Genomic DNA, 25,159 nt, shown 5'->3' on the forward strand with positions numbered 1-25,159 from the left:
ATTTTCCTTATAACACTAGTTGTAATAGCAAGAAAGTCAGAAGCAATCTAAGTGGCAATCAGTAATGGGCCCAGAAAATTATGTAAACAGACATAATTTAAAAAGTACTTTCTCCAAGTAATGAGAATTTTTCTTTTCTTTTTTCAGAATTTGTTAATATTTGTAACAAGATATATATATCATTTTTTGTCTAGAATCAAAATGTCTAAAAAATAAAAAAACACAGAAAGGAAAAATTGTTCCCAAAAGATGTTTTCCCTGGATTCTCAGTGCTAATTATTATTTTACATTATCACAGATAGAGGTTTGTGGGTAACCTATGGCCTTAAAGCCATATGAGGCATTCTAGCTCCTTAAGTGTGACCTTTTCAATGAACCCAATTCTACAGAACAAATCCTTTTATTTTTATTAATACATTTTCTCGTCTTTTAAATTTTTTTTTTCTTTTTTGAGACAGAGTCTCACTGTGTTGCCCTCAATAGAGGGCCATCGCATCACAACTCACAGCAACCTCAAACTCTTGGGCTTAAGTGATTCTCTTGCCTCATCCTCCCAAGTAGCTGGGACTACAGGGGCCGGCACAATGCCCAGCTGTTGTTGTTGTTGTTGTTGTTGTTGTTGTTGTCGTCATTGTTGTTTAGCAGGCCCAGGACAGGTTCAAACCCACCAGCTCTGGTGCATGTGGCCAGCACCCTAACTGCTGAGTTACAGACACGGAGCCTAAATTTTTATTTTTAAAATAAACATATTTAAAATACCAGGCCAGGTGCGGTGGTTCACTCCTGTAATCCTAGCACTCTGGGAGGCTGAGGTGGTTAGATTGCTTGGGCTCACGAGTTCAAGACCAGCCTTATGAGCAAAAGCAAGACCCCAACTCTACTAAAAATAGAAAAACTGAGACAAGAGGATCACTTGAGGCTGAGTTGGAGGTTGCTATGAGCTATGATGCTATGGCACTCTACTCACAGTGGCAGCTTGAGACTCTGTCTCAAAAAACAAAAAGAAAAAAACAAAGAATAAAATTAGTTTCAACAAAATTATCCTCCCAGAGTGACTGGCACAATTAAAACATTAGTAAGCCGTATGAGGTAAACTAATGACTGCTATGCTTATGACTTAGTTCTAACTTCCCCCAACTAGTTGGCAAGTGTTTATGGGGGTCAAGTACACCAGTCTATTATTGGCTTTTGACAACGGTGCACTGTGCTTCTGTTTAAAGTGGAATTTGTGAATAGTTGCACAGTTCAACAGTATTTTTTAATTCTGTCTGCTTCACAGTCCATCACATCAAAGACCAAGAGAATACTGAAGAAAACAAATTTTTTAATGAGGATTGGGAATTGTAATATTATCTTATTTCTGCTAAAGATAAGATGATCTGCTTGCTTTACAACACTCCAATATCAACATTAAAGAACTTCAGTGCTCATCAGCCTTATAACACTTACAAGGACACCACAAATATTTCAAATGAGAGGGAGAGGTATGAAAGATTGTATTGCAGAAATTAAAAAATGAAAAGCAAAAGACAATTCTTTCAAGCAGCAATAAGACCTGGAAACAATGCCACTGATGCAACTTAAGTAGCTCATATATTTGGGGACAAAGAGGAGCCATTCAGTGTTGTAGACATTGTGAAAGAATGCACAGTCCAAGCTACAGGATGCTTAGACCCTGATAACATTTCAAAGCACAAACATATGCCTCTTTCAAGGAGAACCATAACTCATCAGTAGAATGAAATAGCTTTCAGCTTATCAGAACAGCTTATGCAATCCTTTTAAAAAATATATGTTATTCAATCACTTTGGGATAAATGAACTAACCCTACTGACTCATTTCATTTGGGTTATAACAGATTTTCTTTGCTACAAAGAGTCACTTTGGGCATACTTGTGAACAGAACACGAGGAATACGTATCTTAAATAACTTTCAAGATAAATGTCATTGAAGTTGGACTGAATGCGGTAAATTTAGTGTACAGATGATGCACCTTCCATAACAGGAAAACATGAAGGGTTTATTGAACAGATAAAAAAAAAAAAAGTACAGTAGAACTCTGTGTAAGTTCAATACCCAAAGACTATAATAAACTGGTCAACATACAGAGGCAGTCAACATAAGAAACTAGGCCTACTATACTGATACGTACATGTGGTGCATGTCCAGTCTATGAAAATTAGGCCAACTTAAGGAGGCGATCAATGTAGGAAGGGGATCAACTATAGAAGTTCTATTGTATTAGAAGATCCAGATGCTCTCATTTCTTTTCATTGTATCTTGCATCCGCAAAATCTGTTAAAGCACAGAGATTTCAGGAACACTTTACAAGTTCTAAGTATTAATAATTATATTCACACAAAAGCAAAATGGCAACCTCAGTTTCATAACATGCACAAGTTGAACAATGAGGTATACAATGTGGAATCATCGTATCATTTTAAAATGTGTTGGCTATGACAGAGACAAGTGTTAGCCAAAATTTTATCTCTGTGAGAACGGACAGTTAAATTTTATGAAAAATAGAATCAGCAATGTGAATCACTGAAAGATTTTTATAGGAATATAGCATTTCTCTGTACTATATCAAATCAGAACAATTTGAATATTTCTTTGCAAGACAAAACTAAGTCTATATATGATACATGGCAAAAAATCCAAGCATTTAGAAAAAAGCTATCATTTTTCAAAATACTTCTTCAAAACAAAATTCCAGGTGAAAATTTTGCCCAGTTAGCAAAGGTCACTGATGAGTAGAATGATATATGTGAATCAATTGGAGAATACAATGAAAAGTTCACTAACATTGTGAATTATGATATCCCACTCAAATTAGCTTATGGCTGAAAATCTGCATTCTCCATTCTCCTACAAATGACTGATACCCATCAAGAGAATCAACTGAAACCATAGACTTCTGTGCTACAACCAAATTGTTAAATGTTTTCCAACAAAAAGCAGAAAGAACAAAGTCATTAAAATGTTAATTAACTTTTGTTTTTTATTTAACTTTATCCCCCTCGGCAGAGTAGTGTGGAGTCATAGGTCACAGGAACCTCAAACTCTTGGGCTCAAGTGATTCTCTTGCCTCAGCCTCCCAAGTAGCTGGGACTACAGGAGCCCGCCACAATGCCTGGCTGTTTTTAGAAACAAGGCCTCACTCTGGCTCAGGCTGGTCTCAAATCTGTGAGCTCCGGCAATCCACCCACCTGGGCCTCCCGGAGTGTTAGGATGACAGGCGTGAGCCACCACACCCAGACAAGGTTTGTTAACTGTAAAATCAACAAATGCTTTCACTTTTTGAAATTAAGTACACAGTAGTTAGATTTTTACAAACTGATGTACATTCTTAAGTATATCTAATTAAAGTTTCTAAAATGCAGCCTTATTTGAGTACAGTTAAATTAATCCAGGCTTCCAACATAGAAAGGTTCCCTACTCCTACTTCAGTGCATCTTTTAAGACTAGCCAATAGCTGCAATACATGTATATGAAAAAAATAAGGCTAAAATGAAGTAGGTGAAATGACCTTTTATGAGCATAAAATCAAATGAATCCATCCTTTTACTACTACTTTTGCTTACAAAGAACAGAGCTCCATTCTCTGGTCACAGCCTTTAAACTTAATCCCAAACATCTATATCCTGTGTGAAGCTCTAGCCATGTAAGAGGCTAAGACATAAAAACAAGTGGGTAGTTCAGAAAAAGCCCACCTCTGAAGCTAATAAGACCTGACATTCACACTCACAGTGTGCTGCTGGCACTGCTATGGCATCCCAGAATTATCTCTGTAGGCCCAGAGTTACGGCAGCAGTAATGATCCGGACAAGTGTTAGGGCTTAAGAATGAATATTAGATTTTTGGTTTATAGCTATTTGGGCTTGAGGACTTTACTATTTCCATTAAAATAATAAGTGCATGGTGAAGCACAGTGGCTCACACCTGTAATCCCAGCACTCTGGGAGGCCAAGAGGGGAATATCACTTAAAGTCAGGTGTTTAAAAACAGCCTGAGCAAGAGCAAGACCCTTCCATAAAAAAAAAAAAAAAAAAACAGAAAAATTAGGGCAGCCTAGTGGCACACGCTTATCATCTCAGCTAACTGGGAGGCTGAGGAAGGTGGATCACTTGAGCCCAGGAGTTTAAACTACAATGATACCACTGCATTCTAACCCAGGTGATCAACTGAGACTCTGTCTCAAGAATAATAATAATAATAATAATAATTGATAACAAAAAATACAGACGATACAGAATAACAAAAAACAGAAGTTATGTTCTGAAATCACAGTTCACAGCAAAAATTGCTATTAACATTTAGCGTTTGTGATATTTTGCTTTTATTTTTAAACCCATCTCAAAAGAATGATGATCTCTGACACATTATAGCAGCAAAAATTAAAAAGCATGTTAATATTAAGTGCTGACAGTGTTGTAAGGAAATGAACACTCTCATGTACTGTTAAAGAGACTGCAGATAGCAGCAAGATGGAAGCCGAGTAACAGCTTCCCTGCAACTGGGCATGGTGACTCTGGGAAGATAAGACTCCAGGCATCTCTGGCTGGTGGGATCTGCCTATAATCATCCCTTTGAGGACACAGGGAGTCACCAAGGGACTTCTAGACCCCAAGAGGAGGACAAAAACAGTGCAAAACTGGCAAGTGGTTGCGTGTGTTTGATCCACCTAATCCTACCGGAAGCCATAAGTACAAGCAGCAGTGAGACTGCAAACCGGAAAGGCCTTACCTGTGATCCATTTCAGTGTTTTTGAACTTGGCACTCAGTTGAACTGCCTTGGGGAGAGCCTGAGCAGGAGTGTGGAGAACACTGGCATTGTTTAGGGCCCCAGACTGAGCCACTGAGCCGGACGGACCTAATAGTGTTCAGCTGTGGGCCATAGGCAGCCATTGTGAGAGAACTGCCCCAGCAAGCTCCGCCCTCAGGGTCGCAGAGCAAGCATCGGGCGGGAGCTACTAACCTAGTGATTGAGCAACCTAAAGGTGGGGACTGAGCTGCCTTATAGCCTTAACCCTCAGGGGCAGAGTGAGACCGGTTTGGGCACACTGGAGCCTCAGGCCTTTGCCCTAGGTGGAGTACCATGGTGTCACAGCTCATAGCAACCTCAAACTCCTGGGCTTGACGCTGCCTGGACCTCCATAAGAGCTGTTCCACAACCCCTGAACGGCGACCTCCGGGCCTCCGCATGCCCTGACCAGGAACTGCAGGAGCCGCGCAACCCTGCGTCCTCCATCCTGTACCCTCCCTGCCTCCACACGGACCTGCTTGTCTGGCCAGGGACTCTAGTAGCCACATGCCCTCCAGAGCCCTCCCTGCCTCTGCACAGAGCCCTTCTTCTGGCCAGAGACTGCTGGAGCCTTGGGCTCTCTGTGCCAAAGTCACTGGGTGCCAGGCACTCCCAGAACTGTGCGCACCACCTCCCGCCCTATTGCTGGATCCGGGTGTGTCAAACTCCGGAGCTGCTTGCACAACCAGAACTCCCTGGCTGGGGGCAGCCCCAGAGGAACTACACAGGGTGACTCCCTACAAAGATCAAAAAACAATAGAGTGATCCCGTTGGGGTCTAATCTTGGAGAGACATCTCCCCAACTCTGAGGATGGCCAGAGGCAACGGTGAAAAACAATCATGAGGCAAAATCAACAGAAAAACTCTGGCAATATGAATAATCAGAGTAGATCAACTTCCCCAAGGATCAATGGGGCAGACACAGCACAAGATCCCATGCATAAACAAATAGCTGAGATGTCAGAAATCAAATTCAGAATCTGGATAGCAAATAAGATCGAATTAGAATTCCAAGCACTAACCCAAAAAATATCTCAAGAATTCAACGAATTCAAAGACCAAATGACTGAAGATTTTGACACATTGAGACAAGAGGTTGCAGCCCTCAAAGATCTGAGAAACACAGTAGAATCCCTCAGTAACAGAATGGAGCAAGCAGAAGAAAGAATTTCTGAAGCAATAGGATTTAAACCACCAAAATAAGGAAGGATAAGGATGGACACTTCATATTTGTTAAAGGTAATACTCAAAATTATAATATTTCAATTATTAACATTTATGCACCCAACCAAAATGCACCTCAATTTATAAGAGAAACTCTAACAGACATGAGCAACTTGATTTCCTCCAGTTCCATAGTAGTTGGAGATTTTAACACACCTTTAGCAGTGCTGGATAGATCCTCCAAAAAGAAGCTAAGCAAAGAAATTTTAGATACAAACTTAACCATTCAACATCTGTACTTAACAGACATCTACAGAACATTTCATCCCAACAAAACTCAATACACATTCTTCTCATCAGCCCACGAAACATACTCCAAAAGCGACCACATCCTAGGCCACAAATCTAACCTCAGTAAATTAAAAAAAAGGAAATTATTCCTTGCATCTTGTAAGACCATCATGGAATAAAAGTTGAACTCAATAACAACAGGAACTTGCATACCCATTCAAAAACATGCAAGCTAAACAACCTTATGCTAAAGGATAGATGGGTTATAGACGAGATTAAGAAGGAAATCACCAAATTTTTGGAACAAAACAACAATCAAGACACAAATTAGCAGAACCTCTGGGATACTGCAAAGGCAGTCCTAAGAGGGAAATTTATAGCACTGCAAGCCTTCCTCAAGAAAATGGAAAGAGAGGAAGTTAATAACTTAATGGGACATCGCAAGCAACTGGAGAAGGAAGAACACTCCAACCCCAAACCCAGAGAAGAAACGAAATAACCAAAATCAGAGCAGAACTAAATGAAATTCAAAACAAAAGAATTGTACAACAGATCAATAAATCCAAAAGTTGGTTTTTTGAAAAGATCAATAAAATAGATAAACCTTTGGCCAACCTAACCAGGAAAAAAAGAGTAAAAATCTCTAATTTCATCAATCAGAAATGGTAACAATGAAATAACAACAGACCCCTCAGAAATTCAAAAAATCCTTAACGAATACTACAAGAAACTCTACTCTCAGAAATATGAAAATCTGAAAGAAATCGACCAATACCTGGAAGTACGCTACCTACCAAGACATAGCCAGAATGAAGTGGAAATGTTAAACAGGCCTATATCAAGTTCTGAAATAGCATCAAATATACAAAATCTCCCTAAAAAGAAAAGCCCAGGACCAGATGGCTTTACGTCAAAATTCTACCAAACTTTTAAAAAAAGAACGAGTACTTATATTACTAAACCTCTTCCAAAATATAGAAGTAGAAGGAATATTACCCAACACATTCTACAAAGCAAACATCACCTTGATCCCCAAACCAGGGAAAGACCAAACAAGAAAACAAAATTATAGACCAATATCACTAATGAATATTGATGCTAAAATACTCAATAAGATCCTAACAAACAGAATCCAACAACACATCAAAAAAATTATACACCTCAACCAAGTGGGATTTATCCCAGGGTCTCAAGGCTGGTTCAATATACGTAAATCTATAAATGTAATTCAGCACATAAACAAACTAAAAAATAAGGACCATATGATTCTTTCAATTGATACTGAAAAAGCTTTTGATACTATCCAGCATCCCTTCATGATCAGAACACTTAAGAAAATTGGTATAGAAGGGACATTTCTTAAACTAATAGAGGCCATCTATAGCAAACCCACAGCCAATATCATATTGAATGGAGTTAAATTGAAATCATTTCTACTTAGATCAGGCAAGGTTGCCCATTGTCTCCATTGCTCTTTTTTTTTTTTTTCCCTTGGTAAATTATCCTTTTTATTCTTACTTGATGCTCTTTTTAATTCCAGATCTGTTTACTTGCTTTACAGTCTTCTCTGTCAGAAATTAATATAAGTGGTCTGGATTTCTTCAAGTAATGGTAGCGTGTTATATTTTTTCCTCTATTCCTTTTTTTTTATTATTATTAAATCATAACTGTATACATTGATATGATCATGGGGCATCATACACTCGCTTCATAAACCATTTGACACATTTTTATCACAGTGGTTAACATAGCCTTTCCGGCGTTATCTCAGTTACTGTGCCAAAACATTTACATTCTACATTTACCAAGTTTCGCAAATACCCCTGTAAGATGCACCACAGGTGTGATCCCACCGATCCCCCTCCCTCTACCCATCCCCCCGCTTTCCCACTTCCCCCTATTGTTAAGTCGTAGCTGGGTTATAGCTTTCATGTGAGAGTCCCAAATTAGTTTCATAGTAAGGCTGTGTACATTGGGTACTTTTTCTTCCATTCTTGGGATACTTTACTAAGAAGAATATGTTCCAGCTCCATCCATGTAAACATGAAAGAGGTAAAGTCTCCATCTTTCTTTAAGGCTGCATAGTATTCCATGGTATACATATACCACAATTTATTAATTCCATTGCTCTTTAACATTGTAATGGAAGTTTTAGCCATTGCAATTAGGGAAGAAAAGGCGATCAAGGGTATCCACTTAGGGTCAGAAGAGATCAAACTTTGACTCTTCGCAGATGATATGATGGTATATCTGGAAAACACTAGGGATTCTACTACAAAACTTTTAGAAGTGATCAAGGAATACAGCAATGTCTCAGGCTACAAGATCAATACCCATAAATCTGTAGCCTTTATATATACCAACAATAACCAAGCCAGAAAAACACTCAAGGACTCTATTCCTTTCACAGTACTGCCAAAGAAGATGAAATATTTGGGAGTACACCTAACAAAGGACATGAAAGATCTCTATAAAGAGAACTATGGATCTTTAAGAAATAGCTGAAGATGTTAACAAATGGAAAAACATACCATGTTCATGGCTGGGAAGAATCAACATTGTTAAAATGTCTATACTAATTTTAATGCAATTCCTATTAAAGCTCCATTGTCATATTTTAAAGATCTTGAAAAAATAATATTTCGTTTTATATGGAATCAGAAAAAACCTCAAATATCCAAACCATTACTCAGTAATAAAAACACAACAGGAGGAATCACTCTACCAGACCTGACATTGTACTATAAATCAATAGTGATCAAAACAGCATGGTATTGGCACAAAAACAGAGAAGTAGATGTCTGGAACAGAATAGAGAACCAAGAGATGAATCTAGCTACTTACTGTTATTTGATCTTTGACAAGCCAATTAAAAACATTCAGTGGGGAAAAGATTCCCTATTTAACAAATGGTGCTGGGTCAACTGGCTGGCAACCTGTAGAACATTGAAACTGGACCCACACCTTTCACCATTAACTAAGATAGACTCTCACTGGATAAAAGATTTAAACTTAAGACATGAAACTATAAAAATACTTGAAGAAAGTGCAGGGAAAACTCTTGAAGGAATCAGCCTGGGTGAATATTGTATGAGGAAGACTTCCCAGGCACTTGAAGCAGTATCAAAAATACACTACTGGGACCTGATCAAACTTAAAAGCTTCTGCACGGCTATGAACATAGTGAGTAAAGCAAGCAGACAGCCCTCAGAATGGAAGAAAATGCTTGCAGGTTATACCTCCGATAAAGGTCTAATAACCCGAATCCACAGAGAACTCAAACGTATTGGCAAGAAAAGAACACGTGATCCCATCTCAGGGTGGGCAAGGGACTTGAAGAGAAACTTCTCTAAAGAAGACCGACGCACAATCTACAAACACATGAAAAAAAGCTCATCATCCTTAATCATCAGAGAAATGCAAATCAAAACTACTTTGAGAAATCACCTGACCCCAGTAAGAGTAGCCCACATAACAAAATCCCAAAACCGGAGATGTTGGCGTGGATGTGGAGAAAAGGGCACACTTCTACACTACTGGTGGGAATGCACACTAATATGTTCCTTCTGGAAGGATGTTTGGAGAATACTTAGAGACCTAAAAATAGACCTTCCATTAGATCCTATAATTCCTTTACTAGGTATAAACCATTTTAGCCATTGCAATTAGGGAAGAAAAGGCGATTTCTTCACCAGAAGACCAAAAATCACAATATAACAAAGACATTTGTACCAGAATGTTTATTGCAGCCCAATTCATAATCGCTAAGTCATAGAAGAAGTCCAAGTGCCCATCGACCCACGAATGGACTAGGAAATTGTGGTACATGTATACCATGGAATATTATGCAGCCTTAAAGAAAGATGGAGACTTTACCTCTTTCATGTTTACATGGATGGAGCTGGAACATATTCTTCTTAGCAAAGTATCTCAGGAATGGAAGAAAAAGTATCCAATGTACTCAGCCCTACCATGAAGCTAAATTATAGCTTTCACACGAAGGCTATAACCCAACTATAGTACAAGACTATGAGGAAAGGGCCAAGGAAGGGGAAGGGGGGGGAGGTTAAGGTGGAGAGAGGGTAATGGGTGGGGCCACACCTATGGTGCATCTTAGAATGGGTACAGGCAAAACTTAGTAAAGGCAGAATACCAATGTCTACATACAATAACTAAGAAAATGCTGTGAAGGCTACTTTGAACAGTTTGATGAGAATATTTCAGATTGTATAGGAAACCAGCACATTGTACCCCTTGATTACACTAATGTACACAGCTATGATTTAACAAACAAATAAATAAATAAATAAGAGAGTGCAAATTATTGTATTTAACACACTGGAAGGCAATGTAACAAAATCCATGTTCTGGTCTGCTTGTGTATCTCCCCCTCAAATACAGATGTGGAAACCTTAACCAACATTGGGATAGTGTTAGGAGAGGGGGCCTTTGGGAAGCAATTAGGTTTACATGAGGTCATGAGGGTGGAGCCCCCCATAATGGGATTAGTGCCCTTTAAAAAGAGATGGAGACCAGGTAGCGTCTGTGACTCAAAGGAGTGGGATGCTGGCCCCAGGTGCTGGAGGTGGTGGGTTCAAGCCCAGCCCTGGCCAAAAACTGCAAAAAAAAAAAAAGAGAGAGATGGAGACCAAAGCTCCCTCTATCTATTGTGTGAAGACACAATGAGAACACAGCCACTGCAAACCAGGAGAAGAGCCTTCACCACACACTGAAAATGCCAGTGCCTAGATCTTGGATTTCCCAGCCTCCAAAATTGTAAGAAATTAATGTTCTTTGGGTTAAGCCACCCAGTCTACGGTTTTCTTGTTATAGCCCAAACTAAGATAAACAACATAAGCTAAAAATATGCAGGTCCTAAGAACTAGTCAGAAGACTTTTTTTATTGAGATATAATTCACACACCATAAAATTGCACCATTTTAAAGTATACAATTCAATGCAATTTAATATAGTCAGAGTTGCACAGTTGTCAACATTAATTCCAGAACATATCCATCATCTCAAAAAAGAAACTCCATATCAATCAGCAGTCACTCTCCACTTTCCTCTCCCCATAGTCTGTCCCTGAATTTGCCCGTTCTGGACATTTCAAATAAATGGGCCCACACAACGTGTGGCCTGTGAAATGGCTGCTTTCACTTAGTATGATATTTTCAAGGTCTTTCTACGTCGTAGCATGAATCAGCACTCCATTCCCTTCAGGGCTGAATAATACTCCATTTTATGGATACACCTGTGTTTGGTTATAGATTCCATCAGTTCACAGACACTGGCTTATTTCCACATTTTTGAACAAGTTTTTGTATGAACATATTTTTTCCTTTCTCTTGGGTATGCATCTAGAAGTGGAATTGCTGGATCAAACGGTAATTCTAACATTTTGAGGAACTGAGGAACTGCTTCTCACAGCAGTTGCAATCCAGTAATGTGTTTATCCATATCTATACTAGCACTTGTCACTGTGTCTTTTTTATTTTTCATTCCCACCAGCAACGTATTTATCCGTAACTATACTAGCACTTGTTCCTGTGTCTTTTTTATTATAGCCATCCCAGTAGGTATGAAGTGGCATCACATTATCATTTGATTTGTATTTCCCTAATGACTAATCGTATTGAACAGCTGTTCATGTACTGTTAGCAACTTGTCTATCTTCTTTAGAGAATAAAATATTTTGTCCATTTTTTAATGGGGTTGTCTTCTTATTGTTGAATTTGTCCTGTATATATTTTGGATATTAGACCCGTATCAGATACATAATTTGCAAATATTTTCTCTCATTCTCTTTCTCTCATTGTTTTTTCACCTTCTCAACAGTGTCTTTGAGGCACAAAAGTTTCTAATTTTGATGAAGTCAACTTTATTTTTTCTTCCACTGCTTGGGCTTTTCGTGTCATATCTGAGAAACTATTGCCTATCCAAGATTACAAAGATTTATACCTATATTTTCTTCTAAATGTCTTATAGTCTTAATTCTTTCCTTTAGTTCTTTGATCCATTTTGAGTTAATTTTGTATTTCTATTTTGAATCCAACTTCACTTTTTATATGTAGATATCCAGTTGTCCCAGCACCATATGTTGAAACTAACATTTTCCCCACTGAACTGTTTTAAAATCTACATAAAATGTTCCATAGCTTAATTGTCACAGTAGTGACACATTGTATGATGCTTGTCAAAACTCAAAGAACTATACACTAAGAAGAGTAAATTTTATTATATATTATTAACAGCTTGATGAACCTGACACTTAAAGCTCTACTTTAGAAACACATATAGCATAAGAGGTTATATATAAGAAACGTATCCTTCATAAGTACTGTAATATTGCTTGTAATAAAGATAACCAGATACCATCTGAATGTCTATTAAAAAGAAAGTAGCTGAATAAAATGTCATATAGACACAAGATTGAATTATATGCAATAGTTCAAAGGAATAAACTAGATTTATACATATCAAATGTTTAAAGCTAAGAAACATTCTATTAAGTAAAAAAAGGAGAAATGCAAAATAATTTACACAGCTTGAAATTTTATTGTAAAAAACATACAAAATCATACTATAGCAAGCCTATGAGTATATTTGTAAGTATTTCAAGGTATCTGTTAAAGGTATGGAAGAATGTTCAGCAAAATAACATTCATCACCTCTAGAGGTAGAAAATGACACAAGAATTACAGAGTAGTCAGAGAGCAGCTGAGCTTTGTCATTTTTCCCCCAAAGAAAAATATGTTCATTAATTACCTATATGATTAAAAAATGAATAATGTGAAATTTGTATAAGTTTTAAACAGAGATTTTAAGTATAGAATCATAGCTTTTTTCTCTCTTAGAGACAGAGTCTCACTTTGTCATCCTTGGTAGAGTGCTGTGGCTCCACAGCTCAAGTAGATGGGACTACAGGCACCCACCAAAATGCCTGGCTATTTTTTTTTTCAGAGATGGGGTCTTGCTCTTGCTCAGACTGGTCCCAAACTCCTGAGGTCAGGCAATCCACTTACCTCGGCCTCTCCGAGTACTAGGATGACAGGCCTGAGTCACCACACCTGGCCTAGAATCATAGCTTATTAATACAGGCATTCATATCCATCCCTGCACCCAACACACACACACAGGTGATCTTACCAATTTGGATTTTCCCCACTCTCCTGGAAGATGGATTCTTCCTTCATGGAGGCATACTGTGTCCACGTGAGGCAGTGACTCTGGATAGCCATGTTTCTTTCCTGAGGATTGAGCCACGATTCCTCTTCTAACTGGATACTGGGTACTTTTAAAATGCTTATCTGTCCAACAGAGGGAGGATGGCTTTCTCAGTTCAGGAAGAGAAGGCTACAGAAGGGCAGCATCCAGAGATGTTCTCAGTCTTGGATAATTAAGAGGACAAGTGATCCTGATAAACATAGGATGGCTCACCAATAGCTGTTAAGTTTTGGATAAATATACAATGACCTTACTAAGTGCTGGTAAGGACATACAAATGGCCCAGGATTTATGTAGGTTGTATAGTCCCTGGCCTGATTTCCCTAACTGCTAAACACTAAGCAAATTACCAGCCTGCTTTGTGTCTCCTTTAGGGCTGGTTATGGCCTTCTTAAACTGATGGATTTTAATTGGGCCCACTTACAGGACAATATCAGGTAAAATATATTCTTCATTTTAAACTCTGTCTGATACACCTAGAAATGTTCAGTTTCCCATGTGGAGAAGATATGGAAAACTACAAAGGCAGAATTGTACAAGTCAGAGGTATCCTTAAATTATTTAAGAAGTGAGATACAAGACAAACTTGAATGCCTTTTTAAATAATAGATTCAAAGTGTGTATATAGGGCAAAGGCAGGGTACACACTCTGTGGAAAAACACAGTTAAGAATTTGCTGCCACAGTGCCACACGTTTTACCAGGTGGAAAATAAAGTTCATTTTTATTGTCCTATCAGCTTTATGACACTAAAGAATGTGACAGTCTTTTAATCCATGATAAGGAAGTGATGGAAGCTGCCATTTGTTCTACATACAGCAGAACAATTTAATTTGCAAACTAATTGGCAGGAGCCAAGCTGGGTTCCATCCATATCACACTCCAACCTCTTCTAGGTTGAAACAGCCATCTGAGACATTTTTAAAAGTACATTTCAAGATGCTTTCTTCTTACTTCCTAATAAATTCTGAAAGAACTCACATTGAAAATCCCTTTATGATGTGAAACTTAGTAAATGTAGAATGTAAATGTCTTAACACCATAACTAAGAAAATGCCAGGAAGGCTATGTTAACCAGTGTGATGAAAATGTGCCGAACGGTCTATAAAACCAGTGTATGGTGCCCCATGATCGCATTAATGTACACAGCTATGATTTAATAAAAAAAAAAAAAAGAAAGAAAGAAAAAAGAAAATCCCGTTATGGTTCTAGCAATGTTACTAAAAATTTCTACTCACCTTTTTTCCAACAAAGAATCACCAGTGTGCTTAAGGGTATCAAAGAAAGAAAACAATTCGCTATCATGAAGATTTCATCATCAACGATATTACTGTATAAACACAAACACACAAAATACTCTCTTACAGAGAGTACTGAGAACGTTATACTCCCAGAAATAACCGTTACCTTTGATGGAGAGTTAGAAACTGAAGCTTTTATCGTCCTTACCAAAGATCAGACTAAATAGTAACAATCTGCCCACTTCTGATCATCCTTACCTAAAAGTCATTTCTAACCATGGACAGATTAGAAAAGGTAGTCACTTGATGGGAAATGTCAAACGTATCCTTTAAAAAATTACAGAACATCTCTATGTCCATGAAGAGCCTTTCACAAAAGACAGAGACAGAAGAAAAACTATCATAGGTGGCATCTGCCAAGACTTAGGCAGATATGAAAGACCTGTCTTCCTCTAAAGGGCTACGAGGTAGAAGCAAGAAAGTTCTATTGCTCCTTTATATCAGAAAATGCTGTCTCTTTCCATAACTATTAAAAACAACTCAATGTTCGCAAACTCCAATTATATTTTAAAGTGAATTTACCTTCCTCAAAATTTCTGGAACCACATTCCGACAGACTGCAATCCTCTTTCTATAGATGATCCCTGTTGATTCATCTAAAAAATAAAAAAAATTACAGTGAAAATAATTTAAGGAAATGTATTCTTAACATCAACAAAACTTTTAAAGTCAACCTCAACCTCCTATCTGTAGAATTCCGAAAGAAAAAGTTGTTTTTTATTTTTACAGCCTAATACATTTATTACCATTAGACCGAAAGAAAAAGTTTTAACTCAAAACTTAGTTTCACTGCCCACTTTCTGGGCCAAATCACAGATATTTTTATCTGTGATCAAGGAAGAAGAATAAAACAGCAACTCACAACACACATTCTAAAATCAAGGATAAAAGAATAACAAATGGTTCATCCCTCTGGACTATCAATGTCAGCGCTCCAATGACGATGGCCAATGTGTGTCCCGCACAATTCCAAAAAGAGAAGTTTTAGGGCGGTGCCTGTGGCTCAGTCAGTGAGGCACCGGCCCCATATACCGAGGGTGGCGGGTTCAAACCCGGCCCAGGCTGAACTGCAACCAAAAAATAGCTGGGCATTGTGGCGGGCACCTGTAGTCCCAGCTACTCGGGAGGCTGAGGCAAGAGAATCGCTTAAGCCCAGGAGTTGGAGGTTGCTGTGAGCTGTGTGATGCCATGGCACTCTACCGAGGGCCATAAAGTGAAACTCTGTCTCTACAAAAAAAAAAAAAAGAGAAGTTTTAACAAAAAGAGGGAGAACCTGATTCTGCTTGATCCTTTAGTCTCAAACTTTTAAGCCCAGATTTCTGGCTATAAAATCTAAATCTATGATTAATTATATTAGCCATATTCTTCTCTCATAAAAAAGTCAACCTCCTGTCACTGGAACCATTCTGTTTTGGGGCAATGTTTCCAGAACTGAACCAGAGATATGGCAAATAAATGTGGATTAAGAGAAAAAAAGGAGACCAAGGCAGGGAAAAGGATAAACTTTGTGATGTGTGTCTTCTGCTCTATGAATTACTGTGACTCAGCCACAGTGCTACGTTGCTTCTCAGAACTCCTGCGATAGCAGTCCCAACCCCTGCCTGCCCAGAAGCTATTGATGGGCGCACAAGATGCTCTGCCTACTGACACTTCCCTTGGCCTTCACATCCACTGTCTGCAGCACACACATCTCAAATGGATCAGCCACTTCCAGAGGCAGAGATGCCCCTGACAAAAATAAAACTTACAATTAACATTCCCATTTACAATGTGCCCAGTGCTCTCTCATTTGATCTTCACAACAACCTACAAACACGATTATTTTCCTATTTGACAGGTGGCAAAACTGAGCCTCCAAAATGTTAGGTCATGAGGCAATAACAAAATCAGAACTTGAAATCAAATTTGTATGATCCCAAATAACAGGTTTCTCCCAAACTTCGCACAGGTTATAAGAGAAAATATATTTTTAAAATATATTTATAGTTATGGAGTACAGAAAATACACTCACAAGCAAAAGAGGGTTTTATGTTTAGCAAACACAGAGAGCGCTTCAGAGTCACATAATGAACAGTAGCATCTCATGATTTCTAAGCAGGCTGAAGAGAATGTTGGACCTGGGCCTGAGTGTCTCCAAAGGTTTGTACATTGGTTGTGGACATAGTCGTAGTTTCCTGCGTTGCCCAGGTCTCAGGTTCAAACACAGGCAATGCTTCCACTGGAGATGAGGAATGACGAAGAACAATAGAGACCCCATGCTCCAGCCCAGAAGTCAGGAAATGTTTTCAGTAAAGAATTAGATGATAAATAGTTCAGGTTTTATGAGTGATAAAGTCTCTGTTGCTCAACTCTGCCTTTGAGGATGGCACCTGTGGCTCAAAGGAGTAGGACACCAGCCCCATATACCGGAGGTGGTGGGTTCAAACCCGGCCCCAGCCAAAAACTGAAAAAAAAAAAAAACAAAAAAACTGCCTTTAAAGTGAGGAAGCAGCTATAGGTAATATGTAAACAAATAGGTATGGCTACTTAGTAAAACATATTTACTGAAACATGCAGTAGGAGCCATACTTAGTCAACCCCTGCTCTCACCAATGCAAAACCACATTGCCAAGTACAGCTACAATCCCATAAACCAGGCGCCCTCAAACTTTTTAAACAGGGGGCCAGTTCACTGACACTCAGACCGTTGGAAGGCTGAACTATAGTTTAAAAAAAAAAAAACTATGAACAAATTCCTATGCACACTGCACATATCTTATTTTGAAGTAAAAAAACAAAATGGGAACAAATACAATCATACCGCCTCATGTGGCCCGCGGGCCGCAGTTTGAGGACCCCTGCCATAAACTAACCTCTTTGTGGTCATAGCCCACATACATTCTATTAATCACATTTATTTTGCCATCTACAGAATGATACATGAATATATATGTTATAGGAACATGCCAAGTGACCTTGGGCAAGTTACTTAACCTCTCTGTACCTCCATTTCTTGATTTATTAAATAGGAGTAATCTAATGCCCATTCCACACATTTTTCTGAAGATTAAATGAGTTCGAAAAAGCAACTGGCATGTGTAATATTAAGCATACAAAAATGTGACCTGTTACAATTATATGTAACTCATCGTTGTCATCAATTATTAATTAGAAAGTAACAAGAAAAAAAAGAAAGTAACAAGAGCATATTAGTCAGCTTTACTGCTATAAATGCTGGTGCTTCTTAAAACCTAATTGGTCACACACACCTCTCTTGACAAAAATCAGTTCACTTACTGATCATCACTGAGATGAGGGTACAATCAGAGGACTTACCTATTTTTTCCTCCACGACTTTTACAGAGATGACATTTTTATCCATGGGGTTGGGGTACTAAATAAAAACATACAAAGAATAATTACCAAGGTTGACTACTTTATCGTGTGATCAAATCAAAAATAATACCAGAGGGAAGTCTTATCTAGGACACCACAAGGCTCTAAGTAGAAGGCAAAAGCAGCAGACAGGCCGAGGGTGGGAGAGGAGGGAGCCTTCACTGGGAGAACTTGAGTTTTAAGTCTTCTGAACTCTGACAAATGGAATACAGAACTCTGTGAGTTGGTGTACCCTGCAGCAGCTGCATGCATGCGCGCGCGCGTGTGTGTGTGTGTGTGTAGGTGCACATGTACATGCAAAGAGAGTGACTGCCTGATTTTCAGGGAAAGGGGTCCATCATTTTCACACATTCCTCTAGGTATTAGTGACCCAAAAAGTCATTAGGTTAGAACTTAGGGCAGCAATACCATCCATTTCAGTTACCCCAGTGTCTCCACCAACCAGCAGTGTCTGGTGCACAGTGGGTACTCAGGAAACACTTGCTGAATGAATGAATGATTTGGAATATAAATCACAATGACCTCAGGGATCAATTTGGAAAACATACCTTTCTTCATTCAGGAACCAACCTATGAAGAGCTGGCTTCAGCAGCCTCAACACACACCCACCCACCCTCACCCCCCTTCCATGTTAGTAAACCCCATTATCTACACCTCCATTCTGGCAATCCCCATCTTGAAAATTAATGAAAAACATAGTTTTCTGAAATGTATTTATGCATTCATTTATTCATTTTCCTTCTAGAAAGAAATGTTTACTGCTTTCTTCAAGTTTAGCCCTTCAAAGATGTATACCTGGTACAGAGGACCAGGTTTAGATATTCTGCACCTCAGCAAAGGAGACTTTCCCTTACACAGGAGCCTTGAAGCAAGGGAGATTCTTGAGATGCACACAGGTCCTCTGAATTGTGCGTATGAGTATAAATTATAGCTTTTATATTAATTTAAAATGGGATTTTTCCTTTACTACTGTTAGTTTATTCATTGTATGTCCATTAATACATCCTGACTGAAAATGTTGAACACACTGTAAGTTCTAGGAAGATTAGTAAACTAAATTCTAAAAGAGATTGGGAAGGAAATTACCAAAAAAGGCATAGTGATAAAAATTCTCAAGTTCTGATTCCTTCACTCGTCAGTGAAATTTCTAAAGATTATCAACTCAAATATTTCATACTTACATAATTATAGAGTTGAGTAGATACGAGCCTCAAGATTCCATACAAGAATGGCAAAAGAAATTAGGGGTTTATTTGCAATGGCTAAATACCATGATAGGAAAGGCAGGTATCTTAACTGTTTAAAAATTGAAAAAGAGTTACTGAGCTGAGGCTCCCCCCTACCTGGCATTACTTGAAATGATCTGATGCCATCTTGTGGTAATTTGAATATTCATATTTTATTTCATGAAAATTTACTCAAAAGCAGTAGGAAGGGTTTGAAAGAGGAAAAGCTGCTCAGAGAAGATCAATACCAGAAACACCAAACTGGGAAAGCAGGAAGCAGGTAGCCAGACTTCTCTGGATACCCCTTCAAAGGCGTGTGACTTGCAATTGACCAAGCAAGATCAGAATCAAATTCTACAGAGATGTACTGAGCAGCTGCATCAGAGAGAGGCTGACACACACATGAGCTCATCCAGCCCTCCCCTCAGAGATGAAGCCCATCAACCATTATTTAGAGACAGAAACTTTTTGTTAAAAACATAACGACATAAAGACTGCAGACAAGCTAGGTCACACTGGGATTCTCCAGTTCCCATTTCACAATAGAGACTCTCAGCTATCTGCCAACAGGCCTCATTTTGCTCGTACCAGGCTCAGTGGATCAGACTGCAGTGTGCATTAGAATGATCCCACAAGACAGCACACATAACACCATACACACGTAACTTACGGGTGATTTCAGAGATTTTCAAGGTACATTTGACTTCATTTTGAACTCCTTATGACTTTCACTTTCTTCACAGAATGTGTAAACTAACTGCTTTCTTTTTCCCCAAGATACAAATCTACTGCAGACACTAGTGTATGTATTACATGTACCTAACAGTCTAACAAGGGTAAAATGTAGGTTCTCCTAGGCTGTCATAGTCCCTTATTTCATTTATTTTGTAATTTATTAAAAAGTAAGAGTCCAAACACTGCACAATGGGGGGGAGGGAATACACATTAAAACACACATGTAACTATAGAAGCCAAGAAAGAGACTATCTAATTACAGAAATAATATTCAATACCTTTGTGGGAAGACCTTCATAAAAATGTGCACTTACCTTTTTTTTTGCTGAAAAAAAAAAAAACTCCATAAGCTTTTAGAATGCCTCCTCTTAAGAGTAAGGAATTATGAAATCATCAACTTTTCAAAAAGCTCAAAAGTCAATGACTGTCTTTTATAATACTTTACCCCTCACCCCGCAAAAGTCAATGACATTCAAAAGAGTCATTGTCTACCAACTTTCAAAAGAGGTTACCCAACAGAGCTCAAGGAAGGAGGTGAGCTGACAGATCTGCCTGGTGAGTCCTGCGAAGAAGGTGAAGACCTAAAATAAGTCTGGCATAGTAACAAATCTGTCTGATAAGCATTAAGGAAATCTGCTACCCAAGCTACTTTCAAACACATACATGCAAAGAGAGCTGCTGAAAAGAGATTTGGTATTTAGCTACAGGAAGAAATCGCCGTGGACTATGCCAAGTACCTTTATGAGCTCCATGCAATAGTCTATCTCAGAAGATAAGCAAAGTTGATTTTAAATCAAGGTGAAATAAGCTATAAATTAATGAAAATTTCAGTAATCAAGGACAAACATATTTAAGTTAAAAGATAATGGGAAGGGCTGTTCATTGGTCTTGCAGGAATCATGAAGTTTCTGAAATGAAGGATGATGACATAGAAAGGACAAAAGATGAAGACGTGCAGACCCTGGTGCTGCCATCTGTGAAGCCAGGACAGTCAACCAAGGTCTTTCTGGCCAGAACAAGTGGTGACTCTACACAAAGGCCAACCGACAGTGCACTGGCACATTGGCACATCAACCTCTCTCTGTGAAAAATGTTCCAGTAAGTAGCAATGGCATAGGGAAGTTTTTGAAAGGATGGTTTATCATGGTAACACAAAGGAAAATCCTCTTATCTCAACATTAAGTATATTCATAAGCCCAATGCAGCTAAGGATACAAAGAGTACAAATAACTGACCTGCATTCTTCAAGACCAACGTGGTCCAGGACAAAGACTGAAGAACTGCGTCCCACACTGGAGGACACAAAGACATAACAACGAAATGGAATGCAGGATCCGGGAGTGGATCCTAGCCTGGAGGAAGGATATAGCAGACAACTGGGAAAATGTGAATAGGGTCTATAGGTTAGTTAATAGCACTGTATCTATCTTAATCTCCTGGTTTTAAAAATTATACCGTTGCTTATGGAAGCTGGGAAAATGTATAAAGCAATTCTTTGTTTTTGCAACATTTTATAACTCAAATTATTTCTGAATAAAGGATTAAGAAATAAAAAAGAAAACTAAAATAAAAGCATAGATTGTTGAAAACGAGATTCTTGGACAAATCACTTTAATTTCCCTTTGTTTCTTCATCTGTACAATGAGCATAAATACCGACCTCAAAGAGCTGATATAGGAATTGAAAGAAACAATTTTACTCAAGTATAATATAGCATTATGCAGCTGTCAATAAATAAGCTGGTTCTGCTACTAAACAATAAATCAATACTTTTGAAAAGTTAAAATTTCAAGAATTTTTATCTTGTAATTTACTCTGTAAGTAAATTCCTAACATCTGCAATCCAAAAATATTTAAATGATTAAAAATTATTAGAAGATAATGTTTCTGATTTTTCTAGACTAATAAAAATACAAAAGCTCATGAATTTTTGGCTCATGCCTGTAATCCTTGCATTCTGGGAGGCTGAGGTGGGAGGATCACTTGAGAACAAAGAGTTCAAGATCAGCTGAGCAAGACCCCATTTCTACCAAGCATAGAAAAATCAGCTGGATGTGGTGGCACAGGGTACACTACATAGCCCAGTAGTTTGAGGTTGCAGTGAGCTATGAGGATACCACTGCACTCTAGCCTGAGCAGCAGAGTGAGACTCTATCTCAAAGAAAAAAAAAAAAGAAAAGAAAAGCGACAAGGACTCCTTGACACTTCCCACCACACTAGCATTAGGGAAAGGGCGGCACTGGGAAGAATGCTAGAGAGTATTTAACTTTAAAAAAAAAAAAAAAAAAAGACAACAAACTGATTCTAAGTATTTCAAAGCCTTTCATAGATTTGTAATTAAAATACGACTACTGCCCCATTCTATATGTCTGTCATATGCCTCTGAGAAAGCCTTTATCACAAAAATTTATAAATTTCCCTCTATCCCCTTTGACAATGAGCTCTTTGCAGACAAGACCACATTTTATTTATCCATACATCTCCCAGGACAAAGCAATGCACAGACTTATAATGAATGTCTATTAGTTAGTAGGCATAAAATTAATGTGTAATTATTAGTACTTGGTTAAAAATCTTCTATCTTTATACACTGATTAAGGTACAATCTCCACTAGATAAGTTTCTAAGTATACTTTAAAATTATTTAGATGGCATTTAGAAAATATTTATAATTCAAATGTGTACCTTTATTCATGTTCCCTCTCCCCTTAACTATTCCAAGTTAATAAAGATTTCTGCAGACTACTTCTCTCATCTCTTTATCTTCAGGCTCATGGAATAAATGCAATAAATTATTATCATCATCATCACTATTCAACAAGTTCTTTTAAAGCACCTATTGTGTGCCAACATTAAGCTAGGTATATTATATGCAACAGTATGTATTATCCAATTTAACTTCTCTAACTACTCTAGAAGAGAGTGATTATTATTTTGATTTTGCAGATGAGGAACCTGAGGCACAGAAAAATGAACTGACCTGTCCAACCTCACAGGGCTAGAGCGCTCCTTCCCCGTCTCCCTGCCCCATCTGACGTCGGAGCCCATGCTCTGCATGCCTGCACCATTCTCCTTCACGTCATGCCTAATCTTCTAGTAGAACTGGAGACAGGAAGATAAAAGTGAAGAAATACTAGTACAGCAATTCCATCATGTTAAACTAGGCCTATGGTTTATCAAATCATTTATTTTAGAAATATAGGTTCATCCCAGATATTTCTGGAGCTCTGCGGGGAGAAATGTTCCACACACATTAGTGTCAGATTTGCAAGGGAGAAAAGATAGGATCAGAAATGGAAACATTATTAATTACCCAATCAACTTTCTACTCTAAATGGAAATATCCATTCATAAATCGCATTTATGAGCTTAAGGGTAAACACTCAAAACATTTCATTCAGCACATCAGGTTTCCAGCCAGAATAAATAACACCCAGGGTCAGTCTGTTGAAATAAAGAAATTATTTTAATCTGTCCATTTTATTACAGTACCCAAAGCAAGGACATGTTTCTGAACTCTATGCTGACTTCAGTCTGAAATTACATAGGGCTTACCCCCAGCAGACCACATTTCATTCATTCATTCAACAAAGGTTTCCTGAGTACATACCACATTCCTGGATCTCTTTGTACATGTGATACATCAGAAACAAATGAGGAAGTCTTTACACACAAAGCTCACACTCCATTCACAATGACTCTTTGCCTATAGACTGGAAAGAAAAACAACCTAAACTCTATGGTAAGAGAACCTTAACTTCTCTGGCCTCCTTTAAATATAAACAAGAAAATCCAGTCAACCCAAGGGCTCCCTGGGTCCTTTTTAATGACTTCAAATTTTAAGTAGATGAAATTTAAGTTCTTTCTAAATCCAGCTCACAAAAGGCAAGTGGGCGAAGAAGGTCTATGCAAGCTTCCGAAGAAGACCTGTCTTCTACACTGCCACACACACCTATACAACTTTGTGTTCTCCTTATAGATATAAAAAGAAGGAAACGGCTGTAAGTGATGAGAGCTTTTTCAAAGCTAAGTCAGACAAAAGAAGAAACCAAAATACACTCTATAGTTGACTCTATAGTTCTCGGAAAGTACACACAATTTAGCATCCAATGAATAAACCATTTGGAGTTTCATAGCATTCATCCAAGAAGAGTTCATTGAGAAACACTATTTTCCACAAAGAGTATTATATTGTTTGTTTTCAAGGTGCCACTTAGCTTTGAAAGCACGCAGCTAATATTTTGCCTGTGGTATCCAACAGGCAGATGTAAGAAGAGCAAACATTCTTCAGGTTTTAAAAATAGTAGTATATTGTAACTTAGAAGGCAAGTTCTTACATACCAAAATCCATAGATCAGAAGATTCGATTTAAAATAAAACTTCCTCAGTGCTAAAGTACCTTCAAACATAACCACTGTGCAAAATCAAATCTAATGCATCCCAGAGATCCTCATATGACTGTGCCTTCTGCCAAGTGCTTGCCTTTAAAAGAAAAAAAAAAAAAAAAAATATATATATATATATATATATATAGCAAGAGAGAGAGAGAGAGACTAAAAGAAAAATATTTTGCCAAAAAGATAATTCTTACTACCTTAGGCTTATAAAAAAGCTTTTCAAGCTGGGACACATTAGATGTTTCCACAACAACCCTGGGAGACAGGTGAGGTAGAAAGCATTACCATTTCACAGGTGAAAGACTAGGGCTGTCTTATACAGTTGTGCATGTTGCTCACTGCACAAGGCCTCCCAGTCAAGTAGGCAAATGGACCAGGGGCTATATCCACCTAGGAGGAAAATGCACCTTTTTCAAATTTGCATAAATAGCCCCATTTATTTTCCACTAGCCCCATGTACTGTGAGCTCATGGGGGAGACCCCCTAAAGGATGCCTTTTCTTATTTGCACAAGGACACAACATAGGACAGTGAATACTGTCTCCTATGGCCACCCCAACTAACAGTGAAAGGACAATGATCAGAATCCAGGTCTACTGCCTTCCAGTTTAGGGCTTTAAATAATAAATAAAATAAT

The 25,159-nt window shown here is 38.2% G+C and overlaps 1 protein-coding gene across 8 annotated transcripts in view; it reads right to left on the reverse strand.

Annotated features, from left to right (window-relative positions):
- PRELID2 (PRELI domain containing 2) overlaps positions 1-25,159 on the reverse strand; it is a 108,000-nt gene that overhangs the window by 52,083 nt on the left and 30,758 nt on the right. For 3 of the 8 annotated variants that reach the window (XM_053567208.1, XM_053567209.1, XM_053567207.1), the window contains exons 2-6: positions 23,107-23,228; positions 21,362-21,418; positions 18,105-18,162; positions 15,311-15,384; positions 13,411-13,571 (exon numbers count right to left, since the gene is read on the reverse strand). In XM_053567208.1, coding sequence (XP_053423183.1) covers positions 13,411-13,571; positions 15,311-15,384; positions 18,105-18,162; positions 21,362-21,367 — 299 coding nt within the window. In that variant the 5' untranslated portion in view covers positions 21,368-21,418; positions 23,107-23,228. Of the gene's footprint in view, positions 1-13,410; positions 13,572-15,310; positions 15,385-18,104; positions 18,163-20,440; positions 20,486-21,361; positions 21,419-23,106; positions 23,229-25,159 lie in introns of those variants that run through there. The other 5 variants (XM_053567204.1, XM_053567206.1, XM_053567203.1 and 2 more) reach the window with 3 other exon arrangements.

This window comes from Nycticebus coucang, chromosome 17, assembly GCF_027406575.1.
Source record: "Nycticebus coucang isolate mNycCou1 chromosome 17, mNycCou1.pri, whole genome shotgun sequence".
Lineage (NCBI taxonomy): Eukaryota > Metazoa > Chordata > Mammalia > Primates > Lorisidae > Nycticebus > Nycticebus coucang.